This window comes from Podarcis pityusensis (assembly GCF_964106645.2).
Source record: "Podarcis pityusensis genome assembly, chromosome: 9".
NCBI lineage: Eukaryota > Metazoa > Chordata > Lepidosauria > Squamata > Lacertidae > Podarcis > Podarcis pityusensis.
Window position 1 is genome coordinate 5,395,224 of NC_138034.1, and position 13,019 is coordinate 5,408,242.

The 13,019-nt window shown below is 48.8% G+C and overlaps 2 protein-coding genes across 8 annotated transcripts in view; one reads left to right on the forward strand and one right to left on the reverse strand.

The window, feature by feature from the left end:
- The window catches only part of WFS1 (wolframin ER transmembrane glycoprotein), a 198,981-nt gene that overhangs the window by 108,284 nt on the left and 77,678 nt on the right, over positions 1-13,019 (reverse strand). The window lies entirely within an intron of this gene.
- The window catches only part of JAKMIP1 (janus kinase and microtubule interacting protein 1), a 96,540-nt gene that overhangs the window by 78,367 nt on the left and 5,154 nt on the right, over positions 1-13,019 (forward strand). For 6 of the 7 annotated variants that reach the window (XM_081019909.1, XM_081019908.1, XM_081019907.1 and 3 more), the window contains 2 exons: positions 925-1,128; positions 12,529-12,594. In XM_081019909.1, coding sequence (XP_080876035.1) covers positions 925-1,128; positions 12,529-12,594 — 270 coding nt within the window. Of the gene's footprint in view, positions 1-178; positions 254-924; positions 1,129-12,528; positions 12,595-13,019 lie in introns of those variants that run through there. The other variant, XR_013990114.1, reaches the window with a different exon arrangement.

The following is a 13,019-nucleotide window of genomic DNA, read 5'->3' on the forward strand; positions in this document are numbered from 1 at the left end:
GCAAGTTCTCTAGAGTTCGGCATGCAGTATGGAAGGCGCAACTGCTCATGGACATGAGTTGGGCTTCTAGTCCATGATCTTGGTGATCATTTATGAAGGAATGTGATGATAAGAATACAAGAAAATCCCTGTGGGTTCTGACCAAAGGTCCATGTAGTCCAACATCTTGTTCTTACAGTAGCCAACCAGATGCCCATAGGAGGCTCTCAAAGCAGGACCTGAGCACAGCAGCACAACCACTTGTGATTCCCAGGTATGAAGGTATTACACAGACGCCCTGACTTGATAGCCTCATCCTCCATAAAACGGCGTCACCCCTTTTTAAAGCTACCTAGGTTGGTGGCCGTTCCTACAGCTGGTGGTAGGGAATGCCATAGTTCAACTAAGTACTATTTGAAGAACTACTGTATTTGTCGACTCTGAACCATCCAACTTTCAGCCTTGGATTCTCTTACTATGAGAGAGGAAGAAACACTTTTCTCTATCCAGTGTCTCCACACACTGTAATTTTGTATGCCTGTATCATGCTGCCATCATCCTGTTTGCCTTTTTTCTAAGCTAAAAGCCCCAAATGTTGTAACCTTTCCTCCTGTTAGAGTTCTTTCAGCCCATTAATAATTTTGGTTGCCTTTTTCTAAAACTTTTCAAGCTCTACCATTTCCTTTTTGATGTGAGGCAACCAGAATTGTACACAGTATGCAAAGTGCAGACACATCATAAATTTGAATAATAGCATTATGATGTGAGCCCTTCACACAAGACATTCTCCGCTTGTTTACCTCATGTGGGAGCTGCTTCTCTGCTGCTGAATTGTGCCCTTATGCCTTGCAAGCTTTGCTTCTTTGCCTTTCTGTCGTTACCGTCTTGTGTGGCTCCCTGTGTTCAAACATGAGTCTCTCTTGAATGTCATTTGCATTGCATTAGAAAATCCAGGAGCTGGAAGCCACCCTCTACAATGCTCTGCAGCAGGAGCCAGGGAAGAGGGTGAGTGAATCCCTGAATGAGGCCCAGAGGGAGGACTTGTGCGCTGCCGTGGAAAAGGTGCGGAGACAGATACTGAGGCAAAGCCGTGAATTTGACTGCCAGATTCTACATGAGCGCATGGAATTGCTGCAGCAAGCACAGCAGGTAACCTAGAACTTTCCGTGCCCAACACTATGTCCCTCCTTTGACCACTTTGGGACTCTGCTGCCACTTTTATTTCACCCTGCCATGTTCTAACATTTCCCTCAAAAGTCCAGTTTCAGTTGGGGATCTTTAAGTTGTGCATGCTGTATTGCTGGAAAAGTGGTTCCCATGTCCCAGTTTAAAACGTGCTCCGTGTGCAAGCACAAAGCTCCATTCTCGGAACCTGCAAAGTCCAAATCTGTCCTGGTTTTAATGGCTGTAGTGCGGTATTGATAAACCAGAGGGAGAAGACACAAGAAGTGTTCGCTCTGCAGTGTTTTTAGCCAATCCATAGTTTGAAAACGATGTCTGAAAAAGCTCTGCACATTAGTACCTGTCTGATTAGTGAAATGACATACCTAACCATTCTCCAGCGGAAGAGATTGGCTAAGATCTGTCTGTGATTACCACGTGATCTGACAGCTATAAATGGCAAAAATTTCACCAGGTACAATTGATTGGAGGATGGAAGGTAGTGCATGGTGAAAAGGAAGGGAGGAGACTGCAAGTCCGTGCAATGAAAATCTCATGGGGCCACAGGCAGCATTCTTGTTGTTGTTTAGTCGTTTGGTCATGTCCGACTCTTCATGGACCGGAGCACGCCAGGCACTCCTGTCTTTCACTGCCTCCCACAGTTTGGTCAAACTCATGCTGGTAGCTTCGAGAACACTTACCAACCATCTCGTCCTCTGTTGCCCCCTTCTCTTTGTGCCCTCCATCTTTCCCAGCATCAGGGTCTTTTCCAGGGAGTCTTCTCTTCTCATGAGGTGGCCAAAGTATTGGAGCCTCAGCTTCAGGATCTGTCCTTCCAGTGACCACTCAGGGCTGATTTCCTTCAGAATTGATAAGTTTGATCTTCTTGCAGTCCATGGGACTCTCAAGAGTCTCCTCCAGCACCATAATTCAAAAGCATCAATTCTTCAGCGATCAGCTTCTTTATGTTCCAGCTCTCACTTCCATACATCACTACTGGGAAAACCATACCTTTAACTATACGGACCTTTGTTGGCAAGGTGATTTCTCTGCTTTTTAAGATGCTCTCTAGGCTTGTCATCGCTTTTCTCCCAAGAAGCAGGCATCTTTTAATTTCGTGACTGCTGTCACCATCTGCAGTGATCATGGAGCCCAAGAAAGTAAAATCTCTCACTGCTTCCATTTCTTCCCCTTCTATTTGCCAGGAGGTGATGGGACCAGTGGCTATGATCTTAGTTTTTTTGATGTTGAGCTTCAGACCATATTTTGCACTCTCCTCTTTCACCCTCATTAAGAGGTTCTTTAATTCCTCCTCACTTTCTACCATCAGAATTGTGTCATCTGCATATCTGAGGTTGTTGATATTTCTTCCGGCAATCTTAATTCCGTCTTGGGATTCATCCAGTCCAGCCTTTTGCATGATGAATTCTGCATATATCAGCATTCTTACAAAGGTCAAATTATTTCCTGCCCTTATACGCAGTTGGAATACAAAAGGGCTATGATATTCCATAATCAAGCCTCTGTGTAAAGGTAAAGGTAAAGAGACCCCTGACCATTAGGTCCAGTCGTGACCGACTCTGGCGTTGCAGCGCTCATCTCGCTTTATTGGCCGAGGGAGCCGGCGTACAGCTTCCGGGTCATGTGGCCAGCATGACTAAGCCGCTTCTGGCGAACCAGAGCAGCGCACGGAAACGCCGTTTACCTTCCCGCCGGAGCTGTACCTATTTATCTACTTGACGTGCTTTCGAACTGCTAGGTTGGCAGGAGCAGGGACTGAGCAACGGAAGCTCACCCCGTCGCGGGGATTCGAACCGCCGACCTTCTTATCGGCAAGTCCTAGGCTCTGTGGTTTAACCCACAGTGCCACCCGCATCCCAAAGCCTCTGTGAGGTGTGTCTAAAACTGGAAGAAGTACAGGAAGCTTGAGGGCTGCTTGCTTCAAGGTAAGAGAGCGTTCTAAATATAGGCAACAGACATTGCACAACTAACTTGGAACGTTTTTACTGCAACTTACTAATGGACACATTTCTTGTTCCCATATCTGCTCCACTCATGTCTCAAAGGAGAGACAGTATAATTGTGACCACAAAAGGGTGAGCGGAGCTAAAGCCCCACCTTTCCCACCTGACATCCCCTTAGGCCGTTGTTTCCATTTAGGCACCTTTCTGCCTACCCTGAGTCACTTCTGGTATCAGAGCTGGGCCTGGAGAAAGGTGTTTCAAGAGATAGAGCACAGTGTAGTAATGGAAGGAAAGAGAAAGGGCTTGGTTTCCCTAATCCATAAATCCCTTTTGTTTTAAAAATTAGACACACACACCCCTCTTTGGATGGGGCAGACATGCAAATAACATCTGCAACTTCCTCCATCATGGTAAAACTTAGGAAAGTTTCAATAACTGTGCTAAATGTGACCTAGAAAGAGAGAGCGAGAGAGAAAGAGAGAGAGAGAGAGAGAGAGAGAGAGAGAGAGAATTGCTGTGTATGAAAGAAGCCAGTCTTTCAACTCTCTGGACTGTGACGAACAGCCAGTTTGCAAAACCTAGCAGTTCAACATCTTTGATTTCTAACCTTAATCTTAATTCACAGTTTCATTATATAACATTTATATAACAAATAAACGTGCCTTTTCGTCTATGCACCTTTCAGCATTTTCATCAACAGTGGCACCACTTCAGTTGTTTTGAAAGCAAAATTCCTTACCGTTGTGAGCTGCAAGATATTTCTCATTCTGGCGATTCTTACTTTTCGTATTCTAGACCATGTGTTTAGTTGCAGGTTGATGTTGTTTGAAAGAGCTCTTCCTTAGGCATATCTTGTAAATCATACTGAACCTTTCAAAGGTTTTCAAGCTGAGTTTATAAGCAGCTTAGGGAGTCCTTTTGAACCTGCCTTGTGCTAAAATTACCACATTGTTTTCATGGATTTGTTAATGTAAGTAAATCCAATAAGAATTACATGAGTCACAAGAGCTACTAAGCTGCTTGATAAACCTCCAGTTTTGTATTATAGTAGTTCGGACAACATCCAGAAAGTGCTTCAGCAAAATAAATTAATGGTGCCAATGAGCTAAAAGCAGGTGTCCATGCCAGATCAGTTTTACATAGGATAAATTGTGGGTAGATGCCACCCTCAAAAGTGAAATTGAAGGTCATTGTCAAGGTCACATATCAGTGCACTGCACATATGAATCGGTTGGATTGCTTTTTGGGAAACTGTTGTAGCTCCAAAAGTAATGAACTTACATTTGGATATGCTATGCAACAAAATGAAGGCAAGAAGCTTAGAAGCAAACTCCAACCACTGAAGGTAAACTCAAACATGAACACCTTTATTTAAGTATAATAGAAAGGGAGCCCTGCTTACTCTGTGGCCTCCAGGTACACACTGGCTTTCTCCTTCCACTCATCTTCACAGGAATTAACACATTGCCCTGTTTCATTTTAGCTCCAGTATTATCCCTTCCCCCTTTGGGATCTGTTTCAGATTTACAAGTCCATCTGCTGTGGTGGCCTCACTTCCCAACCACTCCTGGTTCATTAGGATGATGGTGGAGATTCCAGCTCACCAGGTCTCTATGGTTCTTCCGCCTTTGGTTGTCTCCGTGGTGATGATCGGATCTCCTCATTGTTGGCCTTTGCTGTAGCTCCATTTCATGGAACTCTTGGGGATTATTTCTATAGGATCTTGTCAAATAGAAGCTGTCCTTCTAAACAGACTTTCAGCTACTGTCCTACACTCAAGAGAGCCTCTCACACCCCCTTCGGTACCCAAACCTGCACAACAGCCTTGCAGTGCTTCCAGTTGGGTCTTACAGTCTGTTAGTTGTTGCCACTGCCCCCCTTTTTGATCACCTTCAACTCTAGAAACGGGGGGGGGGGGGGACGGACGGACAGGGAATAGCCAATCAATTGTTAAACCCTGGGATCCTGGACCAGCACACTTCCAGTCGATCCCTTGACTTTATGGTTGATATAACTTTCCTCACGTCTTCACATGCTCTTAGTCCCAACAAGTTCATCCAGCACATAAACATATTTTTTTTATTTCCTTGCTTTTACTCCGCAAAATAGTTCTGAACATTCCACGGTTGCTACTCAGATTTTAGTCAGATTTTAAGAGGCTGTTCTTGAACTTTAATTTAAATAGAGTTAATGGGATTGCTGAACCTGTAAAACATACCTTTGCAAATTGTCCCTTTTTATTGCAATATAGCACACAGAATCCTTAGCTGGGCCGTTTTATTTTCTGTTTTCTCTTCCCTTTGCGCTAAAGGCATCTGTCCTCTTGACTCAGCCCTGCTTACTCTGTGTTAACTTTTTAGACTATTCCCATGGGCAGCTTCTGTTGCAACCTTCTTTGTTTCTTTTGCTTCTGGCTCCTATCTGCTTTATGGGCACTGCTGCCCCCATGGGTGCCCTGTTGCTGTCCCTTGACCCTCTCCCATTGACCCATTGCATTGACTTATTTTTGCAAAATCTAAGTGGTCTTGGTACTTCATATCCATATTTAACGATCAACATAGTAAATTTTATGGAAAGGAGACCAACGATAACAAACCAGATAAACTAAAGGAGTGACCAAGGGTGAAAGAGGAGGAAATTCAAGAGATAATTAATAGTTTGAAACCGGACAAATCACCAGGGCTAGCTGGTCTATCAGTAGAATTATTTCAGGCATTCATAGATTGGTGGGCAGAACCCCTAGCTCAACTTTTTACACTGGACTTCTCTGCGACTTCTCCCCTCTGCAGGGAGGTGGGACAGATTTGGATGGTCTGCCCCTGCCGCTTAATGGATCCAAATGGTTTCCAGAGACTGGCAGGGGATGTTTTATCCCATGTTGATGGCCTTTCAGCTGATTCCCTGGTGGCCCGCTGGAATGCCTCTCCAATCTTCCAATCACTTTGTCATATTTCTTCAGATGATCTTGACTGGAGTGAGAGCAGAATTTCATCTGCTTGGTCTCGCATTAAGTACGTCAGGGTGTTTACTCTCTTCAGGTTTATTATTTCATCCTGAGAGTGTTATGAGGCACTAAAATCTGCACCACCATCTAGGCCACTCCTCTAGTGTTGAAAATATAAATGGCTTAAGAGACTGGACATTGAAAGAAGCTGTGGCAGAGATCACCTTCTGAATTTGGCAGATTGGAATAATCCCAAATTATTTGGCTATTTTATTTAATTTTCCTTCTACTAAAGCTGTTGATTTCAGGAATCCACTGAGCTGCCATCCTTAGAAACAGACTCCAGGCACTTCAGGCAAACTCAAACATGAACAGCTTTATTTGGGAATGATAGGGAGCTCTGCTTAGCCTTCAGGTCTGCACTGGCTTCTTCCTCACTCTCGCCTCCATGGGACCCAGGAAATAACCGACTACATAATTTCTAGAGTGGCTTCTTTTTTGAAATGTTTTTTTCTAAGAACTCAAAAGCTTCTGCTGTTATTTTGCCTATGCTTTGGTCAAACCTCAGTGGAAGAGTAACAAGGAAAAAGTGTCATGTTTTGGTCCAGTGTGTTAGGTTTGGAAGGTTCTTGTGTTCGTCTTTTGAATTCTAGTACAGAGCTTTGAAGCAGATCTCAAATCTTTTCAGGTGGTTGGTTGCTCTATTTTAGGGATAGCCAACCTGGTGCACCCTCCAAATGTTGCAGGGCTCCCAACTCCCATCATCCCTGGCTGTCAGGGAACTGACATCGGAGCTAGAGGCGGAGGGAAGGCTCTCAAATGATGCTGGAGAAGGGCCCAGCCGGGAGAGAGGCAGCTCAGCAGATGGGGAAGCAATTCAGCGCAACACCAGGAATAAAGAGGGGGAGATGGGGGAATCGGCGAGAGGGCTCCCAGACTCTTCACCGGACACCAGCGGGGAGAGCACGGGTCCTCCGCTATCCATGCCCTCCCTGCGCAGAAGACTTCCGCACAGGGAGAGTAGGAGGAGACTGGGGGTCAAACAACTTTTATGTTGGAAACGGTTTAAGAAACGCCCACTGATGGATTCTGCTAGCGACTGAGGCAGCCACGAAGTGAAGGGCTGTCCAGACTGAAAGGTTTAACAAGGCAACAAAGCCAGGAGAGGCGGTAACTTACGCACGAGCAACCCATACTCTTTACAGCAATCCGTCAGTCCCTGACGTCGCTCGTGCACAGTGACAGGCAGGCAGCATCATGAGCAAAACCGGAGAAGCTGGCGCCACGGAGGGAGCAGCTGGAGTGCAAAATCTGGTGGAGAGGAACCGAGATTTGGAGCAGCATGTGGCTCTGCTGACGGCGCGGCTGGACGAAAGGCGGTCTCAGGATGCTCAGGTCAGACCCACCCCCGTAGCAAGGAAGGTACCGGGACTGGTACACAAGTTTGGAGGGAAACCCCAGGACTACAGTGCGTTCCGAATGGAAATAGAGTACGCGTTAGAACTGCAACAGAATGATTTTGCAGACGATGGGGAGAGGGTTGCCTATATTGTCGGACATCTGCAGGGTGGGGCCAGAGAATGGATCAGGCCCCTAATGGCAACGCAGAATGCCGCCTTGAAAGACCTGAGGAAATTCTTCCAGGCGATGGATGCGATGTATTCCAGTGATCTACAGCGAAGTGTGACTCGGCGGGAACTGATGGGCTGCAAACAGGGGAACCAGTCAGTTAGAGACTACTGGTCACGCTTTGCCATGTTAGTCCACCGGCTCGGGTGGGATTTGGACTCTGAACCCATTCAAATGCTGTTCGAGGAGGGGTTGTCCCCAATGGTGAAGGACGAGCTTTCCCGCGCACCCCGCCTGCAGTCGATGGATCAGCTGACCAAGGCTGTGCTTGCAATTGGTGTAAGGCAGGAAGCGCGGGCACAGGAGAAGCGGGAAGGGAGAGAGCAACGTTACCATGACTACCGCATTCCTGAAATACCAAGGCAGCCTTCCCCGCCGGCGGAGCCAATGGAAATAGATGGGGCGCGCGCACGGGAGATTTCAAACTCCAGTGAAGGTCGCAAGAGGGAGGGAAAGGATGGGAAAACCACCAAGAAGTGTTTCCTCTGCCAGCGACCAGGACATTTTGCCAGGGTCTGCCCGCAAAGAAAGGCCTGGCAAGGGATGGTGGGAGCTGCAGGGGGTGAGGAGGAGATGGTAAAGGAGCAGGGAAACGCCAAAGCTTGGCTGCCACTCAGCGGGCACAGCAGCCAGGCGAGCAACCAATAGAAGTGCCCCAACCAGACCCCCCCCCCAGGGCGGCAATAGCCATAGAAGTGGTGCTAGAACTCCCAAATGGGCACCCAGTCAAGGTGAAAGAGCTGTTGGATTCAGGCAGTTCCTGCAATTTCTTCAGCAAGGACTTTGCACTAGAGCACCAGCTCCACCTGCTACCCCTGGATTTTCCCTTGCAAGTAACCACCATTGATGGCAGGGAGCTTCTGGGAGGGGAAGTGGCGCACCAGACCCCACCAATGAGAATGAGGGTTTCCAGGCACATGGAGACCATCGCCTTTCACGTAGCCTCACTGGCAGGGCCCCCAATAATATTAGGGATGAGCTGGCTAGCACAACATGACCCAGTGGTGGCATGGCATCAGAGAACGGTCACCTTTGGGTCCGCTTGGAACACTGTCTAGGGGGGGAAACCCCAAGAATGACCGTGGCCAGGGTGGCTGGGATAGCTGTGGAGCCGAAAGGGGAGGTGCCACCACAATATGCTGACCTGCAGGAGGTCTTCAGCGAGAAGGAAGCAGATAGACTACCCCCCCATAGGCCCTTTGACTGCCAAATCAACTTGCTCCCTGGGGCGCAGCTACCGGTGGGTAAACCGTATGCCATGTCGGACAGGGAGATGAAGGAGCTGCGGGAATTTATTGACAAGAACCTGAAAAGAGGCTTCATAAGAGAATCAAAAGCGGTAGGGGGCAGTCCAGTGTTGTTTGTGGACAAAAAGGACACTAATCAACCCAGGCTCGTTGTGGACTATAGGGGGGGTCAATTTGGTATCGGAACCAGTGACCTTCCCAATGCCCAGGATTGACGACATTTTAACACGGGTGAGGCAGGGGAAAATTTTTATCAAGCTTGATCTCAGAGGGGCATACAACTTGATTAGGATGAGGGAGGGGGACGAATGGAAGACCACAATGTTCACACCCCTGGGGGCCTTTGAGTACCTAGTTATGCCTTTTGGATTACAGTCGGGCTCCGCCTGTTTTCAAGCTTTCATGCACCACGTGTTGGGGTCCCTGCTGTACAAGAACTGCGTAGCCTTCTTGGACGACGTCTTAATCTATTCGGACAATGAGGAGCAACATGTCAGATACGTCAGGGAAGTGCTAAAACGACTGCAGAAGCACCAGTTGTGGGTCAAGCTGGAAAAATGTAAGTTTCACGCCAGAGAAGTCGAGTTTCTGGGGTACAAGTTGTCAGACAAAGGCTTAGCGATGAACCCAAGCAAGGTGCAGGCAGTGCTGGAGTGGAAGGCTCCCAAAACCCGGAAGGACGTGCAGAGGTTCCTAGGGTTCAGCAACTTCTACAGGAAGTTCATCAATAACTTCGCCCACTTGACAGCACCCATCACAGATTGTCTCAGTAGCAAAAGGAAGTTCACCTGGACAGAGGAGGCCCAGCAGTCCTTTGAAAAACTGAAAAGGGCGTTCGCATCGGAAGAGCAGCTCCTGCACGTGGATCTGGAGAAACCCATGAGGCAAGAGACCGACGCGTCCGCCAGAGCCATTGGGGCGGTTCTTTTGCAGACAGGGAGGAGCAAGCAGGAATGGAGACCGTGTGCCTTTTTCTCGAGAAAGCTGAACAAGTCGGAGCAAAATTATACTGTGTATGACCGCAAACTGCTTGCGATCTATGCGGCGTTTCGTCGATGGCGACATCTACTAATAGGGGCGCAGCACAAGATCCAGGTTTGTATGGATCACAAGAACTTGGAATACTGGAGGACCGCACGAGTGCTCAACCAGAGACAGATTCGATGGGCACAGGAGTTCTCCAAGTTTTCATTCGAAATCCGATATGTGCCGGGAGAGGAAAACGTGAGAGCGGATGCTCTCTCCCGGAAGCCGGAGTACTTGGAAGGAGAGGGGCCGCCGGAGATACGACACGTGATCCCCGAGGACCGATGGGTGTGGGGGGGAACCTTGGTGGGGCAACGAGAACTGGCTGGACTTACTAGAAACGACGTGTTCGCACAAACTAAAATCCGGGAACTCCGAGACAGTAGAGAAACCCAAGGAGGGTTTGAGGAGAAGGAAGGGGTGCTGTACTATAAGGGGGCGCTGTATGTACCGGGGGAGGCTCTACGGGGAAAGGTACTCAAACAACTCCACGACAACCCCACAGCTGGGCACTTTGGACAGCACAAAACCATGATGCTCGTCACCAGGCAGTTCTGGTGGCCCAGGGTGAGGGAGGATGTACGGGAATATGTACGGGGGTGCGACCGCTGCCAAAGAGCAAAGGGGGAGCGGGCTGCCCCCGCAGGATTACTGGAACCCTTACCCACGCCGGGGAAACCGTGGGAGGTGGTGTCCATTGATTTTATTACTGATTTGCCCAAATCCCGGGGGAAGACAGCGGTCATGGTAGTGGTCAATCTACTAACCAAAATGTGCCATTTTATAGCTTGCTCACATGCGGTCACGGCAGAGGAAACAGTTAGGTTGTTTGTAGACCACATATTCAGGTTGCATGGGGCTCCTTCGAGGGTTATCCCCCACCGCGGGAAACAATTTACTTCGCGTTTCTGGAGGAAGCTCATGAGCTTGCTGCAGGTCGAAGTGGGCTTCTCAACGGCGAGACACCCGGAAACCAACGGGCAAGCAGAAAGAGCGAACAGTATACTCCAGCAATACCTACGCTGCTACGTCAACGAGAGGCAGAACGATTGGGTAGAGAAACTAGCGCTGGCTGAATTTGCGTACAATAACGCTGAACATGTGTCAACGGGAATGAGCCCGTTCCTGGCCAATTATGGGTGTCACCCCAGGGCCTTCCCGGGGAGTGGGGAGGAAGGTTGGAGCGTACCGGCGGCAGAGCAGTTTGTGGAACAAATGGAAGCCTTGCACCAGCAACTTAAGATGAACTTGGAGCGGGCCAAGGAAATTTACAAGAGGCAGGCAGACAAGCGCCGTAGGGAAGGGGAGACCCTAAGGGTGGGAGATCGGGTGTGGTTGTCAACCCAAGGGTTACCTTTTAAGGGGGGGTGCAAGAAGTTGCAGCCCAAGCGGCTGGGACCGTTTGAGGTAACACAGCAGGTGAACCCAATGGCATTCAAGCTCAAATTGCCTGACAGCATGAAGATACACCCGGTGTTCCATAGGTCCCTACTCTCACTGTACAGGGAAGGACGGGGGTTCCCGGGGCGAGAGGGGGAAGTCACCACACACCCGCAGGTAGAAGAGAGGGAGCACCGCAATTTGGCCACGGAAATACTTGATTCAAGGTGGCGAGGGCGCCAGGTGGAGTACTTGGTGGCTTGGGAGGGAGAACCCAGGTCGGAAAACACGTGGGTTCCCGCGGGGGCAATCACTGACGGGTATCTGGTGGAGGAATTTCACCGCCTGTTCCCGGACAAACCCAAACCACTAGCGAGATTCTGGGAGGAGCAATTTGGAACCACTTCGGAGGAAGAAGAATCAGACTGGGAGGCCCACCCCGAGGGAAGGGATCAGAACGGGTGGGAAGCGGGTTTTGAATCCTCAGAGGATGACGACAGCTCCTTCTGGGGGTTCCCCGCATCGTCGGCCGAAGAAAGGGACGAAGTTGGATCAACAGGTTGGGCCGGGGGTGGAGGGGGTCCTGGGGGGGAGGTGGATGTCAGGGAACTGACATCGGAGCTAGAGGCGGAGGGAAGGCTCTCAAATGATGCTGGAGAAGGGCCCAGCCGGGAGAGAGGCAGCTCAGCAGATGGGGAAGCAATTCAGCGCAACACCAGGAATAAAGATGGGGAGATGGGGGAATCGGCGAGTGGGCTCCCAGACTCTTCACCGGACACCAGCGGGGAGAGCACGGGTCCTCCGCTATCCATGCCCTCCCTGCGCAGAAGACTTCCGCGCAGGGAGAGTAGGAGGAGACTGGGGGTCAAACAACTTTTATGTTGGAAACGGTTTAAGAAACGCCCACTGACGGATTCTGCTAGCGACTGAGGCAGCCACGAAGTGAAGGGCTGTCCAGACTGAAAGGTTTAACAAGGCAACAAAGCCAGGAGATGCGGCAACTTACGCATGAGCAAACCATACTCTTTACACTGGCCATTGGCCCTGCTGGCTGGGGCAGATGGGAACTGGAGCCCAGGCACATCTGGGGCACCATGGTGGCGGCCCCTGCTCTCGAGTGTGTGAAAGATGGATATTGTTTGACAACCTATAGGAAATGCCTTTTTACCTTGGAAATTTTTTTTCCTGTTTATTCCAGAGAATTCGAGAACTAGAAGAGAAAATTGAACTTCAGAAGCGACAGCTCAAAGAAATTGAGGAAAAGGTAGTTTATTCTCAAACCAATCAATACTGTAAATTCTGGACTTCTCAGTATTTCTTTTTAGCTTCAGATTTTAATCTGTTTTGGAAAAATGCACATTGTCATTAGAATTCTTCTAAGTCCAGGTAACTCGCATCTTACGTGAGGGCTATCACATGTATACACAAAATCACGTAAAGCCAGAACAACTCAAAAGAACTGTTTAAAAATGCTGCACATACTTGTCTTCTTCCTTCTCTCCCTTGCTGGATGATGTTTCAGTGGATAATATGAGGCCAAGAGGGGGTTGAGGAGGTTAAGATCCAGATTAGTATCCATCATGTTAATAACAACCATCATAATTTTATTATTTATACCCTGCCCATCTGGCTGGGTTTTCCCCAATCATTCAGAAGAAGGTGAGCTTTGTGTAAGCAGCGGGTGAAGCA